Raw genomic sequence first — 19,720 nt, 5'->3', positions numbered from 1 at the left:
AATGGACCCGGCCGAGGGATCCGGTTCGCTGTATCTACAAGCTCTGTTTTAGACCCTGTTCCTGTCGTCGAATAAACCTCTGTGTTACTGGCTGGCTGAGAGTCACGTCTGACTGCAAAGTGGGGGTGCAGGACCCTCTGGCTTCCCCAGGACCCCGCTGGGGTGGACTCGCTGTGGGAAGCGCACGGAGGGGCAGAGGATGCTGAATGCTCCAAGGAGAGACCCAGGAGGTGAAGCCGTGTGAGCTTCTTGCCCTGCAGACAGTCTGGTCCGAGGGAGAGGAGGCTCCCCAGAGTCCTGCCTGGCTTGGTGGGGAGCAGTTCCAGAGCATCGCCCAGGGACTCTGTGACACCCCCACCCTCCAGCAATCCCGCTACGGCCCCGCCTGCACCACCTGCAAGCCTGGCACACGGCAACCCTGCCTGTGCCGCCAGTTAACACTGCCCCCGACCCATGGGCAGCTCTAGGCATTTTGCCCCCCCAAGCACGGCAGGCAGGCTGCCTTCGGCAGAGCGCCCCCAGTGGCTTGCCGCCCCAAGCACGCACTTAGCATGCTGGTGCCTGGCGCCACCCCTGCCCCCACCCACCAGCAATCCCGTCACAGCCCCGCCCACTCCCAGCAATCCCATCATGGCCCCACCCATCCCCAGCAATCCCGTCACAGCCCCGCCCACTCCCAGCAATCCCACCACAGCCCCGCCCGCACCACCTGCCAACTGCTGCCCACATCCCCCATCTGCCACAGCCTCATCCGCGCTGCCACCAGCGTGCCTGCTCCGTCTGCCAGCCCCTGGCCCCACGCCGCCCCCCACTCCGCGTGTCCCCAGCTCCATACACCTCACGCAGCTTGGTCCACAGCTCGCCCCCCGGGCAGAACTCCAGCAGCATGTAGACATACTGGCTGTCCCTGAAGGTGCCAAAGAGCCTGGGGGAGAGGGTGAGAAGGGGTTAACTGGAGCTTCTGACCCCCTCCCCGCCACAGCATCCCTGCCAATGCCCCCTAGCAACCCCACCAGTGCTTTCCCTCTCAGGGGCAGCCCCCCGAGCAATCCCACCAGTGCCCCCCACTCCCGGGAGCAGCCCCCGAGCAATCCCACCAGTGCCCCCCACTCCCGGGGGCAGCCCCCCTGAGCAATCCCACCAGTGTGCCCAGGACCCCACCAGTGCCCCCTTCTCCAAGGGGCAGGCCCCCCCAAGCAACCACACCATTGCCCCCCTACATGGGGGCAGCCCTCCCCAAAAATCTCCACCAGTGCCCCCTACTCTCGGGAGCAGCTCCCCAGCAGTGCCCGCACTCCCAGGGACAGCTCCCCCCGAGCACCCCCACCACTGCCCCTCTTCCCGGGGGCGTCACTGCACCCGCTGCCCCCTGTGCTCTGCCCCCAGCCCAGGGCCCCGGGGCAGCGCCTACCCCACGATGAAGGGGCAGCGGCTCCTCTCCAGCACCCGCTTCTCCCTGCGCACATGGTCCTGCTGCCGCCTCAGCACCACGTGCTCCTTGCGGATCCGCTTGAGGGCGAAGAGCTGCCCCCGCCCGCGCACCTGGGGGGAGCAGGGCGTCAGGGCACCAGGCAGGGCCCGGGGCTCTCACCTCCAGGGGAGGGGGGTTTGGCACCCCCCAGGACTGGCACTTGGCGTGAGGGGCTGCTTGATCTCACCAGCTCAACTCTGCCGAAGCCGCCGGTGCCCAGGACCACGGGGAGCCCCTGGTGCTGCCCGTCCTCGTAGCGCACGGCTGCCAGGTCCTGGAGCTGCAGCGGAGCTGGGCCCGTCTCGGGGCCTGGGGCGCTGTGGGGGAGCGACCCACGGTGAGAGTCCGGACACACGGACGGCACCTGCCCCGCCATGACCCCACCCCAGCCTGGCCCAGTGGGTCCTGCTCACACACACCCCCTGCCCCAGGGCCTGGGGAGAGACCCCGCCTGCCACCCCCAGGCAAAGGGCGCTAGGGCCCAATGAGATCCAGAACCGGCCCCCAGCTGTCCCCATGGGCCCGACGTGCAACGTGCTCAGCGCCGGGCCCAGCCAGGCCCCACCTCCATTCTGCAAGGCCGTGGGGAACAGCAGCTGGGGGGTCTCTGGGAGCTCAAACTCCTCCCAGGGGTGGGTCTAGGGATTTTGCCACGCCAAGCATGGCAAGCAGGCTGCCTCCAGCGGTTTGCCTGTGGGAGGTTCTCCGAAGCCGCGGGACCAGCGGACCCTCTGCAGGCAAACCGCAGCGCCGGCAGAGCACCCCCCGCGGCTTGCCGCCCCAAGCACGCGCTTGGCATGCTGGGGCCTGGAGCTGCCCCGGCTCCCCCCCCCTATGGCTGTGACCCCCTCCAACTCCAGCCCCCCACCCCGGCTGTGACCCCGCCCAGCCACTACCTCCCCCCATGGCTGTGACCCCCTCTAACGAAATGGGAATGTTCTTAATGTTCCCTCTGAATATTGTGTTGGTGCCTCAGTGTCCCCTCTGCAGTTCTTAATATCTAGGTGGTGGAATAAAGGTGTGTGGTTGCTGCAGAGGAAGGGGCCAGTGCACCTAAATGCCTGGCACTCTGTTTCCTAGCAACTGATGGCCTGGGCCCCCCCCCTGCAAAGGTGCCAGCTGAAGGTGTTGGAGACAAAGAGATCAGGTGACCTCCTGGCCCGGGAAAGGAGCTGAGCAGAGAGGAGGGGCTGGTTAGTCGGGAGCTGGCTGGGGACGAGGAGTGAATTGCAGACGTGGGGGTCTGGCTCACTGCCCCCCAGAATGGACCCGGCCGAGGGGTCCGGTTCGCTGTACCCACAAGCTCTGTTTTCGACCCTGTTCCTGTCATCGAATAAACCTCTGTATTACTGGCTGGCTGAGAGTCACGTCTGACTGCAAAGTGGGGGGGGCAGGACCCTCTGGCTTCCCCAGGACCCCGCTGGGGCAGACTCGCTGTGGGAAGCACATGAAGGGGCAGAGGATGCTGAATGCTCCAAGGAGAGACCCAGGAGGTGAAGCCGTGGGAGCTTCTTGCCCTGAACAAGTCTGCTCCAAGGGAGAGGAGGTTCCTCAAAGTCCTGCCTGGCTTGGTGGGGAGCAGTTCCAGAGCATCGCCCAGGGACTCCGTGACAACCCCCAACCCCTACCTCCCACTGGCAGTGACGCCCCCCCAGCCACTACCTCTCCCCCATGGCTGTGACCCCCCCCAACCCCATTCTGCTCCCCAGGTTGTGACCCCAACCTGCCCCACACACTCAGCTGTGGCCCTGAGTCACAGACCCCTTCCCGCTCATCAGAGGGAAACGGCTTAAGGGAGTCTGGGGTTCTTGGCCTTGCCCTGTGAAAGGTGGCCCCTTGTTCCCAGGGGGGCTGAGCCCACAGGCCCACCCTTCATAGCATCATAGAATAGCAGGGGTGGAAGGGACCTCAGGAGGTATCTAGTCCAACCCCCTGCTCAAAGCAGGACCAATTCCCAACTAAATCATCCCAGCCAGGGCTTTGTCAAGCCTGACCTTAAAAACCTCTAAGGAAGGAGATTCCACCACCTCCCTAGGGAACCCATTCCAGTGCTTCACCACCCTCCTAGTGAAATAGTGTTTCCTAATATCCAACCTAAACCTCCTCCAGTGCAACTTGAGACCATTACTCCTTGTTCTGTCATCTGCCACCACTGAGAACAGTCTAGATCCATCCTCTTTGGAACCCCCTTTCAGGTAGTTGAAAGCAGCTATCAAATCCCCCCTCATTCTTCTCTTCTGCAGACTAAACAATGCCAGTTCCCTCAGCTTCTCCTCATAAGTCATGTGCTCCAGCCCCCTAATCATTTTTGTTGCCCTCCGTTGGACTCTTTCCAATTTTTCCACATCCTTCTTGTAGTGTGGGGCTCAAAACTGGACACAGTACTGCAGATGAGGCCTCACCAATGCCGAATAGAGGGGAATGATCTTGCCTCTCGATCTGCTGGCAATGCCCCTACTTATACAGCCCAAAATGCCATTAGCCTTCTTGGCAACAAGGGCACACTGCTGACTCATATCCAGCTTCTCATCCTCTGTAACCCCTAGGTCCTTTTCTGCAGAACTGCTGCCTAGCCACTCGGTCCCTAGTCTGTAGCAGTGAATGGGATTCTTCCGTCCTAAGTGCAGGACTCTGCACTTGTCCTTGTTGAACCTCATCAGGCTTCTTTTGGCCCAATCCTCTAATTTGTCTAGGTCCCTCTGTATCCTATCCCTACCCTCCAGCGAATCTTTGGCACAACGGGGCCCCCATGTCGCAGGGGTTTGTCTGGCAGGAGCCGGGGGAGGTGGAGGAGGACAAGGTGGGCGCCGGGCATGTGGGAAGGGAGGATGTGGTGGGGCATCAGGATGGGGGTGCAGGGGGAAGGCAGGACAGCTGTGGGGCTGGGGAAGGTAAGGACCCCCCAAGCAGACACTCCATAGGTCTAAGAACTAGGCAGGGTCCATAGGCCACTGGGTCTTACATATGTGGAAGCTCTAGGGGCAAGATCCCAAAGCCAGCCAGCCCCCCCTTCCCAGCCCCCCTCAACCCCCGGACCGCATGGGCACCACACCCAGCCAGCCTTCCCTCCAGCTGCAACCCCCTCTGCACAGCCCTCCTCCCCCAGCCCCCTGGACCGTGTGGGCCCCTCCACCCAGCCAGCCTTCCCTCCAGCTCCAACCCCCCCTTCACAGCTCTCCTCCCTCAGCCCCCTTCCCAGCCCCCCCGCCCCCCTGGACTGCATGGTCCCCACACCCAGCCAGCCTTCCCTCCAGCTCCAACCCCCCCTTCACAGCTCTCCTCCCTCAGCCCCCTTCCCAGCCCCCCCGCCCCCCTGGACTGCATGGTCCCCACACCCAGCCAGCCTTCCCTCCAGCTCCAACCCCCTCTGCGCAGCTCTCCTCCCCAAGCCCCCTTCCCAGGCCCTGGACCGTATGGGTTCCACACCCAGCCAGCCTTCCCTCCAGCTCCAACCCCCCCTTCACAGCTCTCCTCCCTCAGCCCCCTTCCCAGCCCCCCCGCCCCCCTGGACTGCATGGTCCCCACACCCAGCCAGCCTTCCCTCCAGCTCCAACCCCCTCTGCGCAGCTCTCCTCCCCCAGCCCCCTTCCCAGGCCCTGGACCGTATGGGTCCCACACCCAGCCAGCCTTCCCTCCAGCTCCAACCCCCTCTGCGCAGCTCTCCTCCCCCAGCCCCCTTCCCAGGCCCTGGACCGTATGGGTTCCACACCCAGCCAGCCTTCCCTCCAGCTTCAACCCCCCCTGCGCAGCTCTCCTGCCCTAGCCCCCCATTGGTAGCCCCCCCATCGCTCCCCCTCACCTGGGGAGCCTCCCACAGGGTTCTGGCTGGGTTGCTTCCCCATTCCTGCTCCTGGGGGCAGATACTGTCCCCACCTGCCCCAGCGCTGCCAGCCCAGTCTGATCCCCTCCGCCCCTGGCCACAGCTGAGCCAGTGCTGGGGCAGCCCCACCTTTTATGGGCAGGGCCCCGGGAAGCCCCTGGGAAGAGCCCGGGGGCCACAGCTGGAGGCAGGGGTTTGTCAGAAGGCACCTGCACCTCGCACTGTGTTGGAACAGAAAGAAAGAACACGCCTGAGAGCCTGCTGGGGGTAGAGGTGGGGATGGGGGCACAGGGGGGATTGGGGCTGGGCAGAGGTGGGGATGGGGGACAGGGGGGATCGGGGCTGGGCAGAGGTGGGGATGGGGGACAGGGGGGATCGGGGCTGGGCAGAGGTGGGTTTGGGGGCACGGGGGGGATCGGGGCTAGGCAGAGGTGGGTTTGGGGGCACGAGGGGGATCGGGCTGGGCAGACATTGGGATGGGGGCACAGGTGGGATCAGGGCTGGGGGAATTGGGGTGGGGCAGAGGTGGGGATGGGTGTATGGGGGGGATCAGGGCTGGGGGATTGGAGCTGGGCAGAGGTGGGTTTGGGGGCACGGGGGGGATCGGGGCTGGGCAGAGGTGGCTTTGGGGGCACAGGGGGGATTGGGGCTAGGCAGACACTGGGATGGGGGCACAGGTGGGATCAGGGCTGGGGGAATTGGGGTGGGGCAGAGGTGGGGATGGGTGTATGGGGGGATCAGGGCTGGGGGATTGGAGCTGGGCAGAGGTGGGTTTGGGGGCACGGGGGGGATCGGGGCTGGGCAGAGGTGGCTTTGGGGGCACAGGGGGGATTGGGGCTAGGCAGACACTGGGATGGGGGCACGGGTGGGATCAGGGCTGGGGGAATTGGGGTGGGGCAGAGGTGGGGATGGGTGTATGGGGGGGATCAGGGCTGGGGGGATTGGAGCTGGGCAGAGGTGGGTTTGGGGGCACAGGGGGGATTGGGGCTAGGCAGACATTGGGATGGGGGCACGGGTGGGATCAGGGCTGGGGGAATTGGGGTGGGGCAGAGGTGGGGATGGGTGTATGGGGGGGATCAGGGCTGGGGGGATTGGAGCTGGGCAGAGGTGGGTTTGGGGGCACGGGGGATCGGGGCTGGGCAGAGGGGAGGGGAGGGGAGAGTGCACTATGGAGATGGCTCCTGTAAGGGATCATTGGCCCAGTTCTGATTTACGATTATCCAGTGTGTGTGCCAATGTCATTTCTGTATCTGGAGTCAGGAATATCGACCTGTGTCTGTGTTTCACCCGTGCTACTTCGGGTGACACCCGCTGCCAAGCCTTCAGGTACAAGAATGGAAAAGGAAGATGGGACGGATGGCCCATCAGTGAGGACAAGGAGCTGTGAAAAGCCAGGCCTTCCTGCAGCCGCTCCATGCTGCCCCTGCCTCATGGACGCTGTGATCCTACCGGCAGGTCGTCTTGTCACCTGACACTAAGCGTTACCTGGGACTTCTTGTAACTTCCCCTGGAAGGGGGGTCAAGGATTCCAGCCTTATGTCAATCCTATTTAGGGTGGGGAGGAAGGCACATGGGGCGCCATGGCTCTGCCCAAGAAGACAGACTGCTGAAGGGAAGGCAGCGGGGAGTCCACACTGAGACGCGTCCAGTCTAAAAAGGAATAACTGGAACTCTGAACCCCAGCAACTTTGCACCCTGCCAGCAACATCTGAGGGGAGCAATGCTATCTGTAACCAATGTCTAGTGAAAGCAGCTTCGTTTGCGGGTTTGTTTTCATCTGCTTGGTAATCTGCTTTGTTCTGTGTGTTACTCCTTTTACCACTTCAGATCTGACCCTTATAGTTAATACCATTTGATTCTGTCAATTCTAATGGAGGACGGGGCGGGGGAGAGTGTGCACTCCTCTCTCCACACTGAGGGATGGGCGCATTTCATCAAAACTTTGGGTTTGTCCCCCTTCAAAGGAGTGAGCACCAGAGCACTGCAGCAAGTCCCCGAAGCGGGGCTGCAGCTGGGGGGGGCCCTGCCTGTGCTGAGGCTGGCGCCTAGGAAGACCTGTCCAACGGCTGGGGAGTGATGGTGGGGACCCGCTCCCCAGGGAGGCTGTGGGATCCCACCACTGGAGGTTTAAGGACACATTGGACAAACCCGTTAGGGCTGGTCCAGGTTCACCCGGCCCTGCCTCAGAGCCGGGGGCTGGACGTGGTGCCCACAAGGTCCCTTCCAGCCCCATCCTTCTGACTCTGAGACACAGAGCCAGGGAGACCCTGGCGGAGGGGAAGGATCCCTCGAGGGCCGGCTGGGTCTATGCGGGGCCCCGGGGCTGGGACTCACCATCCGGGCTCAGGAAGGGAGGGAACCTCCAGCATGGCCACATCTCTGACAGAGCGAAAACAAACCAAACATGGGATCAGTCCCCTGGGATCAGGACAGGAGCCCCTCTGCCACTGCATGGCACCCACCTTACAGCCCCCTGCCACCCTGCCACTGTGTGGCACCTGCCCCCTGGCAGTCCCTGCCACCCACCACCCCATGACACTCGCCTCATGGCCCCCTGCCACTGCGGGGCACCTGCCCCCTGGCATCCCCTGCCACCCACTGCCCCATGACATCCACCTCATAGCCCCCTGCCACTGTGTGGCACCTGCCCCCTGGCATCCCCTGCCACCCACCGCCCCATGACACCTGCCTCATAGCCCCCTGCCCCTGCGTGGCACCCATCCCTTGGCATCCCCTGCCACCCTGCCACTGTGTGGCACCTGCCTCATGGCCCCCCTCCTGCCTACCTCCCCATGGCACCCACCCCTGCCACCTGCCCCCATGGTCCCCCTCTCTCCTACCTTCCCATGGCACCTGCCCCCCATGGTAGCCGCCCCCCATGGTCCTGGCTGTGCCTCGCCACACAGGGATGCCCTGGCCCCATGGAGGGGCAGTGTTAGCAGGACCACCTGTCCCCATCCCCAGGGAGACACTCACGGCTCTGAGAGCTGCCTGGGCGTGGGACAGAAGGGGCAGATCTCCTGGAAGTCTCTGTGGGGAGAGAGGAGACAGGAGGTGTTGGCAGGACCGGTGGAGGGACCCAGCCCACCAGAACAGCCTCTGCCCCCAGGAGCCAAGGCACAGCGCAGCCCCTGACCCAGAGACAGAGGAGGGAGGAGCAGAGACAAAGGGACTCAGCCAGGCGCACATAGCAAATCAGTGGCAGCGCTGGGGAGAGAACCCAGGAGTCCTGGCTCCCAGTCCCCCCCAGATCTAACCCACAAGCCCCCGCTCCCCTCCCAGCGCCGGGGAGAGAACACAGGAGTCCTGGCTCCAGTTACTCTGGCTGGCAGGCCTGTGGAGGAAGGGGGGCAAAGCTCGCCCTGGGCACCACATGCCATGTCCGTGGCATCATCGGGCAGGGCTTGAAGTCAAGTCCCCTTGGCACCATGGTGCCCCCTAGCATGGGGCTCCCGACTCACTGCTTGGTGATGGTGATGCAGGCGACCTCCCCGTGCGCCCGGCAGGTGGCCGTCCGGCGGATGTTGCTGCAGAGAAGAGAGAGGCCGTGAGGTTGGCAGGGGGTGGGGGAGGCTGTGCGGGGTGGAGACAGGAGACTTGGCGTCTCTACTGGGATGGGGAGCTGGGGACGGTGTGGGCTGGGAGTGTCCATGTGTGGGCGGGGAGCGGAGACACTGGGGGGCAAGTACCAGGGAGCCCACCTGTGCCAGGGGTGACAGGGATGGGGAGAGCGCCAGGGAGCGTGCACGCGTGTGCACAGGGCGTGCACACATCCAGCTGTGAGTGCCCATGTGGGCCACGTGGTGTGTGTGTGCCAAGACCCGTGGTGTGTGTGTGTATGTGCCGGGTCCCGCGGTCTGTGCGTGTGTGTGTGCGTGTGTGTGTGCCGGGCCCCGCGGTCTGTGGATGTGTGTGTGCCAGGCCCCACGGGGTGTGCCTGTGCGTGTGCCAGGCCCCGCAGGGTGTGTGTGTGTGGTGTGTGTGTGTGCCAGGACCCATGGGATGTGTGGTGTGTGTGTGTGCCAGGCCCCACGGGATGTGTGTGTGTGTGGTGTCTGTATATGCCAGGCCCTGCGGGGTGTGTGTGGTGTGTGTGTGTGTGTGTGTGTGCCAGGACCCATGGGATGTGTGGTGTGTGTGTGTGCCAGGCCCCACGGGATGTGTGTGTGTGTGGTGTCTGTATATGCCAGGCCCTGCGGGGTGTGTGTGGTGTGTGTGTGTGTGTGTGTGCCACAACCCATGGGATGGGTGGTGTGTGTGTGTGCCAGGCCCTGCGGGGCGCGCGCGCGCGTGTGTGTGCCAGGCCCCACGGGGTGTGTATCTCTGTGTGTGTGTGCCAGGCCCCACGGTGTGTGCATGTGCATGTGCCAGACCCGATGTTGTGTGTGTTGCACGTCCGGCTTCGAGCGCCCGCATGGGCCCTTGGTGTGCGGCTGCCAGGGCCGGCTGGACGGGGCCGAGGGACTCCAGGGTGGCACCTACCGCAGCAGCGACAGCTCCCCGAAGTGCTCGCCGGCTCGTAGCACCCGGATCGGCTCCTCTCGCCCCTGCACACGCCTGCTGACCCGAACCTGTAGGGAGACGGGAGCTGGGGCATCGCTCCTGGGGGGGCTGGAGGGCTGGGGGGCAGGGGCCTCTGGGCTGGCAGAGGAGCCCAGTTCGGGGGGGTTGGAGGGGTGGGGGCAGGGGGTTCTGGGCTGGCAGAGGAGCCCAGTTTGGGGGCGCTGGAGGGATGGGGGCAGGGGGCCCAGGGGCAGAGGAACCCAGTTTTGGGGGGCTGGGGGGGTGGGGGCAGGGGACCCCTGGGCGGGCAGAGGAGCTCAGTTCTGGGGGGCTGGAAGGGTGGAGGCAGGGGGCCCAGGGCAGGGGACTGGGAGTGTTTACACCTGGGCTCTCTGAGGGGAGCAGCACCCCAACCCCCAGGCTCCCCAGTCACCTACCCGCCCCGGAACTGCCCCTGCTCCCCTGTGGCAGCAGAGCCGGGGGTGGGCTCTGGGCGGCTGAGGAGGGGAGCGGGCAGGGGGACTCCCCCAGAGGAAGGTGTGAGTGTGATCTGCCCGGGCTGGCTGCATTGAGGGGCTGCTGGGAGACAAGGACCTGGGCTCGTTAGCTCAGCTGAGCAGGGAATCGAACCCAGTCGTCCTGAGTGCCAGGTGGGGGCTGCAGCCCCGCCCAGCTTCCCAAGAATGCCTGGAAGGGGGGGTGAACTGTTGTCCCAACAGGGCGGGAGAGGGGAGGGGTAGTGCCCCAGGCAGGGGAGGGCTCGTGCCCCAGCAGGGGAAGGGAAGGGTCATGCCCCAGGCCAGGCGGGGGGAGGGGAACAGTAGTGCCCCGGGCAGGGGAGGGATAGTGCCCCGGCAGGGCGGGGGAAGGGAGGGGTCGGGCCCCGGGCCAGGAGGGGAGAGGGGAGGGATAGTGCCCCAGGCAGGGGAGGGATAGTGCTCCGGCAGGGGAGGGGAGGGGAAGTACCCCAGGCAGGGGAGGGATAGTGCTCAGGCAGGGGAGGGCTCATGCCCCAGCAGGGGAGGGATAGTGCTCCGGCAGGGGAGGGGAGGGGAAGTACCCCAGGCAGGGGAGGGATAGTGCCCCGGCAGGGCGGGGGAAGGGAGGGGTCGGGCCCCGGGCCAGGAGGGGAGAGGGGAGGGATAGTGCTCCGGCAGGGGAGGGGAGGGGAAGTACCCCAGGCAGGGGAGGGATAGTGCTCCGGCAGGGGAGGGGAAGGGAGGGGTCGGGCCCCGGGCTGGGCTGGACCCACCTCTCCTCTCAGGATGATGTAGAAGTTATTCCCCTCGTCCCCTTCGCGAACGATCACCTCGTCATGAGCGAATGTGCACTGCAGGACGGACACACGGACAGAGCTGTCATTGCAGGATGGACGCATGGACAGACCCAGGGAGTTTGGGTGCCAGCGGGGGCTCAGGGCTGGGGTATGGGAGGGGGCGCGAGCCCAGGAGGGAGTTTGGGTTTGGAGGGGACTCAGGGCAGGGGGTTGGGATGTGGGAGGGGGTGCCGGATTCAGGGTCCAGGTGGGGGTTCCGACTTGGGGCAGGGGGATGGGGTTGGGATGCAGGAGGAGGTGTGGGCTCCGGGAGGGAGTTTGGGTGCAGGAGGGGGCTCAGGCCTGTGGGTGACATGTGGGAGGGGGTGTGGGCTCCAGGACGGGGTTCCAACCTGGGGCAGGGGGTTGGGGGGGGTGCAGGCTCCAACTGGGCAGTGCTGACCTCAGGCGGCTCCCGATCCACTGCACAGTGGGGCTCAGGGAGGGTCCCTGCCCGCCTGGGCTCCGCATGGGTCCCGAAAGCGGCCTGGCATATCCAGCTCCTCAGCGCAGGCGTGGCCAGGCAGCTCTGCCCGCTGACTCTGCTCACAGGCGCCACCTCGCCAGCTCCCACTGGCCCCAGTTCCTGGCCAATGGGAGCTGCGGAGCTGGTGCTCGGGGCGGGGGCCGCACACGGAGCTTCCCTGATCGCTCCTGTGCCTAGGAGCTGGAGGCGGGACGTGACGGCCGCTTCCGGGAGCCACACGGAGCCCAGGCAGGCAGGGAGCTGCCTTAGCCCTGTAGTGCCACTGACCAGAGCCGCCGGGCTCCCTTTTCCACCGGACGTTCCAGTCGAAACCCAGGCACCTGGCATCCCTACCTACACGGAGGGACACACAGACAGGCCCAGCCCCGTGGGACGGACACACAGACAGGCCCAGCCCCATGGGACAGACGCACAGACAGGCCCAGCCCTGCGGGACAGACGCACAGACAGGCCCAGCCCCGCGGGACGGACACACAGACAGGCCCAGCCCCATGGGACGGACACACAGACAGGCCCAGCCCCGCGGGACAGACACACAGACAGGCCCAGCCCCGCGGGACAGACACACAGACAGGCCCAGCCCCGCGGGACAGACACACAGACAGGCCGAGCCCCGTGGGACAGACGCACAGACAGGCCCAGCCCCGCGGGACGGACGCACAGACAGGCCCAGCCCCGCGGGACGGACGCACAGACAGGCCCAGCCCCGCGGGACGGACGCACAGACAGGCCCAGCCCCGCGGGACGGACGCACAGACAGGCCCAGCCCCGCGGGACGGACGCACAGACAGGCCCAGCCCCGCGGGACGGACGCACAGACAGGCCCAGCCCCGCGGGACGGACGCACCGACAGGCCCAGCCCCGCGGGACGGACGCACCGACAGGCCCAGCCCCGCGGGACAGACGCACAGACAGGCCCAGCCCCGCGGGACAGACGCACCGACAGGCCCAGCCCCGCGGGACAGACGCATAGACAGGCCCAGCCCCGCGGGACAGACGAACAGACAGGCCCAGCCCCATGGGACAGACGCACAGACAGGCCCAGCCCCATGGGACAGACGCACAGACAGGCCCAGCCCCGCGGGACAGACGCACAGACAGGCCCAGCCCCGCGGGACAGACGCACAGACAGGCCCAGCCCCGCGGGACGGACGCACCGACAGGCCCAGCCCCGCGGGACGGACGCACAGACAGGCCCAGCCCCACGGGACGGACGCACAGACAGGCCCAGCCCCGCGGGACAGACGCACAGACAGGCCCAGCCCCGCGGGACAGACACACAGGCCAAACCTCGTGGGACAGACACACAAACAGGCCGAGCTCCATATGGATGGGGCTGACCCCACGGGGGGACACATGGACAGCCCAGGCCCCGCGGGATGGACACGCAGACAGGCCCGGCCCCATGGAAGGGACACGCGTACAGGTCTGGCCCCGTGGGATGGGCATGTGGACAGCCCAGGTCCGCGGGATGAACACGTGGACAGGCCTGGCCCCGTGGGATGGACATGCGGACAGGCCTGGCCCCGGAGGGAACGGACACAAGGACAGGTCAAGCTCCATACCAATGGGGCTGGCCCCGCGGGAGTTACACGTGGACAGGTCTGGCCCCGCGGGACGGACACGCAGACAGGCCCGGCCCCACGGAAGGGACACGCGTACAGGTCTGGCCCCGCGGGATGGACATGTGGACAGGCCTGGCCCCGTGGGATGGACATGCGGACAGGCCTGGCCCCGGAGCGAACGGACACAAGGACAGGTCAAGCTCCATACCAATGTGGCTGGCCCTGCGGGAGTGACATGTGGACAGGTCTGGCCCCGCAGGACGGACACGCAGACAGGCCCAGCCCCACGGAAGGGACACGCGTACAGGTCTGGCCCCGCGGGATGGACACGTGGACAGGCCTGGCCCCACAGGACGGACACGCAGACAGGCCTGGCCCCACGGAAGGGACACGCATACAGGTCTGGCCCCGCGGGATGAACACGTGGACAGGCCTGGCCCCGTGGGATGGACACGCGGATAGGCCTGGCCCCGGAGGGAACGGACACAAGGACAGGTCAAGCTCCATACCAATGGGGCTGGCCCCGCGGGATGGACACGTGGACAGCCCAGGTCCGCGGGATGGACACGTGGACTGGCCTGGCCCCGTGGGATGGACATGCGGACAGGCCTGGCCCCGGAGGGAACGGACACAAGGACAGGTCAAGCTCCATACCAATGGGGCTGGCCCCGCGGGAGTGACATGTGGACAGGTCTGACCCCGCAGGACGGACACGCAGACAGGCCCAGTCCCACGGAAGGGACATGCGTACAGGTCTGGCCCCGCGGGATGGACACGTGGACAGGCCTGGCCCCACAGGACGGACACGCAGACAGGCCTGGCCCCACGGAAGGGACACGCATACAGGTCTGGCCCCGCGGGATGAACACGTGGACAGGCCTGGCCCCGTGGGATGGACACGCGGATAGGCCTGGCCCCGGAGGGAACGGACACAAGGACAGGTCAAGCTCCATACCAATGGGGCTGGCCCCGCAGGATGGACACGTGGACAGCCCAGGTCTGCGGGATGGACATGCGGACAGGCCTGGCCCCACAGGACGGACACGCAGACAGGTCGAGCTCCATACCAATGGAGCTGGCCCCGCAGGAGGGACACATGGACAGGCCCAGCTCCGCGGGACGGACATGTGGACAGCCCAGGCCCCGCGGGACCGACACCACAAGGCAGGTCAGATGCCCTGACGACCCTGGGAGATGCACCCAGAGATTCACCCAGCCCTGGGCCAGGGCATGGGGTCCTAGACCTGTGCCCCCTGTGCCCAGGTGTGTCACCAGCCCCAGGGCCCAGCAGAGAACCAGTGCAGCCTCCCATGCGCTGCTCCCAGGGCGGAGAGGCGCTCTCAGTGCCACGGGGCAGCCCCATCCCTGAAGGCGAGGGAGCCCGTGGGGCCCGTGGGACTGCACAGATCCCAGCTCCTACCTCCTCCATGGAGTCCAGCAGCTTGGAGAGCTGAGTGTCCGCCAGGCCCTGCAGCGATGGCGCCCTGGGGAGAAGAGCGGGGTCATGTCAGCATGCTCGCCCGCCTGGCACCCAGCCTGAGGACCGGCACCTGCTGCCAACAGGACCCAGCCCAGGGACCGGCACCCGCTGCCAGTGGGACCCAGCCTGGGGACCGGCATCTGCTGCCAACAGGACCCAGCCTGGGGACCGGCACCTGCTGCCAACGGGACCCAGCCCGGGGATCAGCACCCGCTGCCAGTGGGACCCAGCCTGGGGACCAGCACCCGCTGCCAGTGGGACCCAGCCCGGGGACCGGCACCCGCTGCCAACGAGATCCAGCCCAGGGACCAGCACTTGCTGCCAGTCGGACACAGCCCGGGGACCGGCACCTGCTGCCAGCAGGACCCAGCCCAGGGACCGGCACCCACTGCCAACGGGATCCAGCCCAGGGACCGACACCTGCTGCCAATGGCACCCAGCCCAGGGAACCGGCACCCGCTGCCAACAGGACCCAGGCCCAAGTGGGGTTCCAGAAGGATATGAGAGTGATGGAGGCAGCCACAGGCGTGGGAATGAGGGGTGCAGCACCCCAGGTATTACGCAGGGCTCTGCTCCCAGGCCCGCCTCCTGTTCCCATGCCGGGGTTTCGCATCCGCCCCCAGCTGTGGCCCCAGCCTCAGCCCCTTTACCCCGTCTGTGTCCCCCACACCCCGAGCCATGGCCCAGCTCCCAGCTCCAGCTCTAGGGGACAGTGGGGGGCTGTGACGTTATAAGTGTAATATAATATCTCATTGAAAGGTGACAGGGCCAGAGTTAATTACCTCCCAGACTGACCTGACCCAGGGCCAGGGGCGGCTCCAGGCCCCAGCACACCAAGCGCGGGCTTAGAGGGGCGCTCTGCCAGCGCCGCGAGGGCAGCAGACAGGCTGCCTTCGGTGGCATGCCTGCGGGAGGACCGCCGAAGCCATGGGACCAGCGGACCCTCCGCAGGCAAACCGCTGGAGGCAGCCTGCTTGCCGTGCTTGGGGCAGCAAAATCCCCAAATCCGCCCCTGCCCAGGGCTCAACCTTTAGGACTGGTTAGAAATCTCAAGGGTAGGTGTTTGCTCAGGGATTGGGATGTAACAAACAAGTCTTGTCTATCACTATAGCTTTGATTCAAAGATCAAAAAAGGAATATTAACATTTAGGAAGACACTTGAGGGAAATAGTATTATTGTCTATGTGTCTCTTTGAAGACTGTGGTAACCTGTATCTGAACTGGTTAATGGATAAATTGCCCTGTGCTAATTGCCAGGATGTTTGGGAGAAGGAGTTAAGCCTATTTTTTCTCAGGCCGAAAGGCTGCTGGAAATGTATAAAAACCCTGGGACACGATCCTGCTTCATCTCAGATCTGCTTTGGGTTTCAAGAGGGGGAAACCTTAAGCCATAAGGATTGAGATCCCCAGTCACTGACTGGAGTCACCCAGAATATGGACATTGGACTATAACCTATGGACTATTTCTAAAAGGACTTTTGGCAACTACAAGCTCATCTCTGCTGTGTCTGAACCTCAAGAATTGAATTCAAGTCTGTCTGTATATTGATCTTTTAACCAACTCTCTCTCTCTTTTCTTTTTTAATAAATTTTAGTTAATAAGAATTGACTATAGCATGTAATTTGGGTAAAATCTAAGTTATAATTGAACCTGGGTGTGTGGTTGATCCTTTGGGATTGGAAGAACCTTTTCTTTTATATGCTGAGATTAGATTTGCAGGAATCATCATCATATCTGACGTGTGTGCCTGGATGGAGGCCTGAGGCTGGGCACTTTAAGGGAACTGCGTTGTTTGGACTTCTGAATAACCTGTATGGTAATATAGAAGCTGTTTTGTGCTGTTTGGTAAATCCAAGTATTCAAAGATCCACCAGCTTCTAGGGTTTGTCTGCCCCATTTTGTTTGCAGTTCACCCTAAGTGACCTCAGCTGGCTCCCACTGGCAGCACCATCACAAGGGTGCAGACAGGGGTAAGGAGAGGTGCAGCTGCAGCACCCCAACTCTAAAAGTGTTCCAGTGGCAGCAGGGCATCCTCACAACCTGGCTCCTCCCATGACCTGGCTCCCTGTCCAGCAGGGAGTCCTCGCAACCTGGTTCCCCATCAATGGTTTTGAAGTGCTGGGAGTTGGAGCTGAGAGCGACGGAGCTTTGGCTGGAGGAACAGAGGCTAGCAGCCCGAGAGATTCAGTGAAAACATGAGCAAGCAGGAGAGGCAGCGAGAGTGAGAACGGGGGCTGGAGAAGCCGAGGGCGACAGGACCCACTGAGGGGAAAGTAGGGAAAGGCCCCAGGATGCCAGTTCTAGGGGAGCCTAGATCCCAACTTGTTGCCCAGTGTGACGTTATAGATATACTCTGGGACCATACAGAAGATGGTTTGCAACCAAGATCCTGTAGTGGCACCAAATCTTATGTAAAGAAGGTCATATAAGGTGTCTAAAACCAGGTTATGGGTTGCTGGTTATGATTATGCTGTCTGTATGTCTGTATCATTTTGTAGTTGAAGTTATGAGTATTGGCTCTATACTGTCTGTATTTCAAATTGGTGCTGCAGTTCTGGGTGATACCCCAGACAAGTGGGTGTTAGCTCTGCCTAGCCTGCTTGATGGCCCATTAAGGACCATCAGCTACACAATTGACCCATTGAGAGGAGGCAGATACGCCTTGTATCCCAGCAGGGTGTGCAGGAACTGGCCCATGTGACTGCAAACTCCATTTTGCTGTAATTTTCCACAGTAAGAACAAAGAACTGTTCTTACACCTGGAAGAGCCTATCTAAGGCTGATGCCTCATCTCCATCTTGTCTTCAGTCCTGCTTCTTACCTCTGGAGGGACTTTGCTACAAAAAGAAGCTCTGCACAAAGGACTGAATGACCCATCCCAGTGGGGGATGTTCTCCAGAGACTTGATTTGAACCTGCAAGTTTACTCCATCACTGCTACAAGCCTGAACTAAGAACTTTGCCATTAGTGTATGGAATTGATTCCATTTAACCAATTCTAGCTCTCATCCTACCTTTTTCCCTTTATGAATAAACCTTTAGGTTTTAGATTCTAAAGGATTGGCAACAGCGTGATTTCTGGGTGAGATCTGATGTGTATATTGACCTGGGTCTGAGGCTTGGTCCGTTGGGATCGAGAGTACCTTTTCTTTTACGGGGGCGCTGGTTTTCATAACCATTCATCCCCAGGACGGGTGGCACTGGTGGTGATACCGGGAGACTGGAGTGTCTAAGGAAATTGCTTGTGTGACTTGTGGTTAGCCAGTGGGGTGAGACCAAAGTCCTCTTTGTCTGGCTGGTTTGGTTTGCCTTAGAGATGGAAAAACCCCAGCCTAGGGCTGTGACTGCCCTGTTTGAGCAATTGATCCTGAATTGGCACTTTCAGTTGGGTCCCGCCAGAACTGCATCGTCAGACCCAGTTGGAGGAGGGGCGGGATATCGGTTCCCACCTCACTGCCTTTGAGGAGGCCTGTGATTGAACCAGGCTGACCCAGCGGGCCGGCTCCACGTCTCACCCCCTTGCTCAGTCCCGGAGGCATAGGGGAGCCCAGCGAGATGGGCCAAGCCAATACTGGGGACTAGGAACAGTTCAACCAGGCTCCACTGCTCAAGTCTGAATGGGCATCTGAGGCTTATGGGTACAGGTTTTGGGGTGTGCAGAAGATCCCAGGGGTGACCTACATGGAAGCCCCCCCCCCCACTGGGAGGAGTTCCCCACAAATGGGGTGGGGGGAGGGGTCACTGCACTGGAAGATTTGTATAAGAACATAAGAATGGCCACACTGGGCCAAACGAAAGGTCCGTCTAACCCAGTATCCTGTTTTCTGAAAAGGTGCCCCAGAGGGAATGAACAGAACCCGGAATCATCCAGTGATCCATCCCCTGTCGCCCATTCCCAGCTTCTGGCAAACAGAGGCTGGGACACCATCCCTGCCCAACCTGGCTAATAGCCATTGATGGACCTGACCTCCAGGAACTTATCTAGTTCTTGTTTGAACCCTGTTCTAGTCTGGGCCTTCACAACATCCCCTGGCAAAGAGCTCCCTGGGTTGACTGTGCAGTATGTGAAGAAATATTGCCTTTTGTTTCTTTTCAACCTGCTGCCTATTCATTTCATGTGGTGACCCCTAGTTCTTGTGGTATGAGAAGGAGTAAAGAACACTTCCTTATTTACTGTCTCCACACCAGTCATGAGATTATAGACCTCTGTCATATCCATCCTTAGTCATCTCTTTGCCAAGCTGAAAAGTCCCAGTCTTATTAATCTCTCCTCATATGGAAGCCATTCCAGACCCCTAATCATTTTTGTTGCCCCTTTCTGAATCTTTTCCAATTCCAATACATCTTTTTTCAGATGTGGGGACCACATCTGCATGCAGTATTCAAGCTGTGGACATACCATAGAACATAAGAACAGCCATACTGGGTCAGACCAAAGGTCCATCCAGCCCAGTATCCTGTCTACCAACAGTGGCCAATGCCAGGTGCCCCAGAGGGAATGTACCTAACAGGCAATGATCAAGTGATCTCTCTCATGCCTGACAAACAGAGGCTAGGGACACCATTCCTTACCCATCCTGGCTAATAGCCATTAATGGACTTAACCTCCATGAATTTATCCAGTTCTCTTTTAATGCTGTTATAGTCCTATCCTTCACAACCTCCTCAGGCAAGGAGTTCCACAAGTTGACTGTGCGCTGCGTGAAGAAGAACTTCCTTTTATTTGTTTTAAACCTGCTGCCTATTAATTTCATTTGATGACCCCTAGTAGTTGTATTATGGGAATAAGTAAATAACTTTTCCTTATCCACTTTCTCAACATCACTCATGATTTTATATACCTCTATCATATCCCCCCTTAGTCTCCTCTTTTCCAAGCTGAAAAGTCCTAGCCTCTTTAATATCCCCTCATATGGGACCCTCTCCAAACCCCTAATCATTTTAGTTGCCCTTCTCTGAACCTTTTCTAGTGCCAGTAGATCTTTTTTGAGATGAGGAGACCACATCTGTACACAGTATTCGAGATGAGGGCATACCATCAATTTATATAAGGGCAATAATATATTCTCAGTCTTATTC

General features: G+C 62.1%; 1 protein-coding gene across 2 annotated transcripts in view; it reads right to left on the bottom strand.

Annotated features, from left to right (window-relative positions):
• LOC115647993 (cGMP-dependent protein kinase 1-like) overlaps nucleotides 1-19,720 on the bottom strand; it is a 69,632-nt gene that overhangs the window by 17,154 nt on the left and 32,758 nt on the right. For both annotated transcript variants that reach the window (XM_030555034.1, XM_030555035.1), the window contains 9 exons: nucleotides 14,582-14,645; nucleotides 11,047-11,124; nucleotides 9,774-9,862; nucleotides 8,753-8,818; nucleotides 8,268-8,321; nucleotides 7,626-7,670; nucleotides 1,659-1,788; nucleotides 1,412-1,542; nucleotides 836-925 (listed from right to left, as the gene is read on the bottom strand). In XM_030555034.1, the coding sequence (XP_030410894.1) occupies nucleotides 836-925; nucleotides 1,412-1,542; nucleotides 1,659-1,788; nucleotides 7,626-7,670; nucleotides 8,268-8,321; nucleotides 8,753-8,818; nucleotides 9,774-9,862; nucleotides 11,047-11,124; nucleotides 14,582-14,645 (747 nt within the window). The remainder of the gene's footprint in view (nucleotides 1-835; nucleotides 926-1,411; nucleotides 1,543-1,658; nucleotides 1,789-7,625; nucleotides 7,671-8,267; nucleotides 8,322-8,752; nucleotides 8,819-9,773; nucleotides 9,863-11,046; nucleotides 11,125-14,581; nucleotides 14,646-19,720) is intronic.

This window comes from Gopherus evgoodei, chromosome 3, assembly GCF_007399415.2.
Source record: "Gopherus evgoodei ecotype Sinaloan lineage chromosome 3, rGopEvg1_v1.p, whole genome shotgun sequence".
Lineage (NCBI taxonomy): Eukaryota > Metazoa > Chordata > Testudines > Testudinidae > Gopherus > Gopherus evgoodei.
Note: the sequence above shows the minus strand (reverse complement) of the source record. Positions and strands in the feature narration are given on the sequence as shown.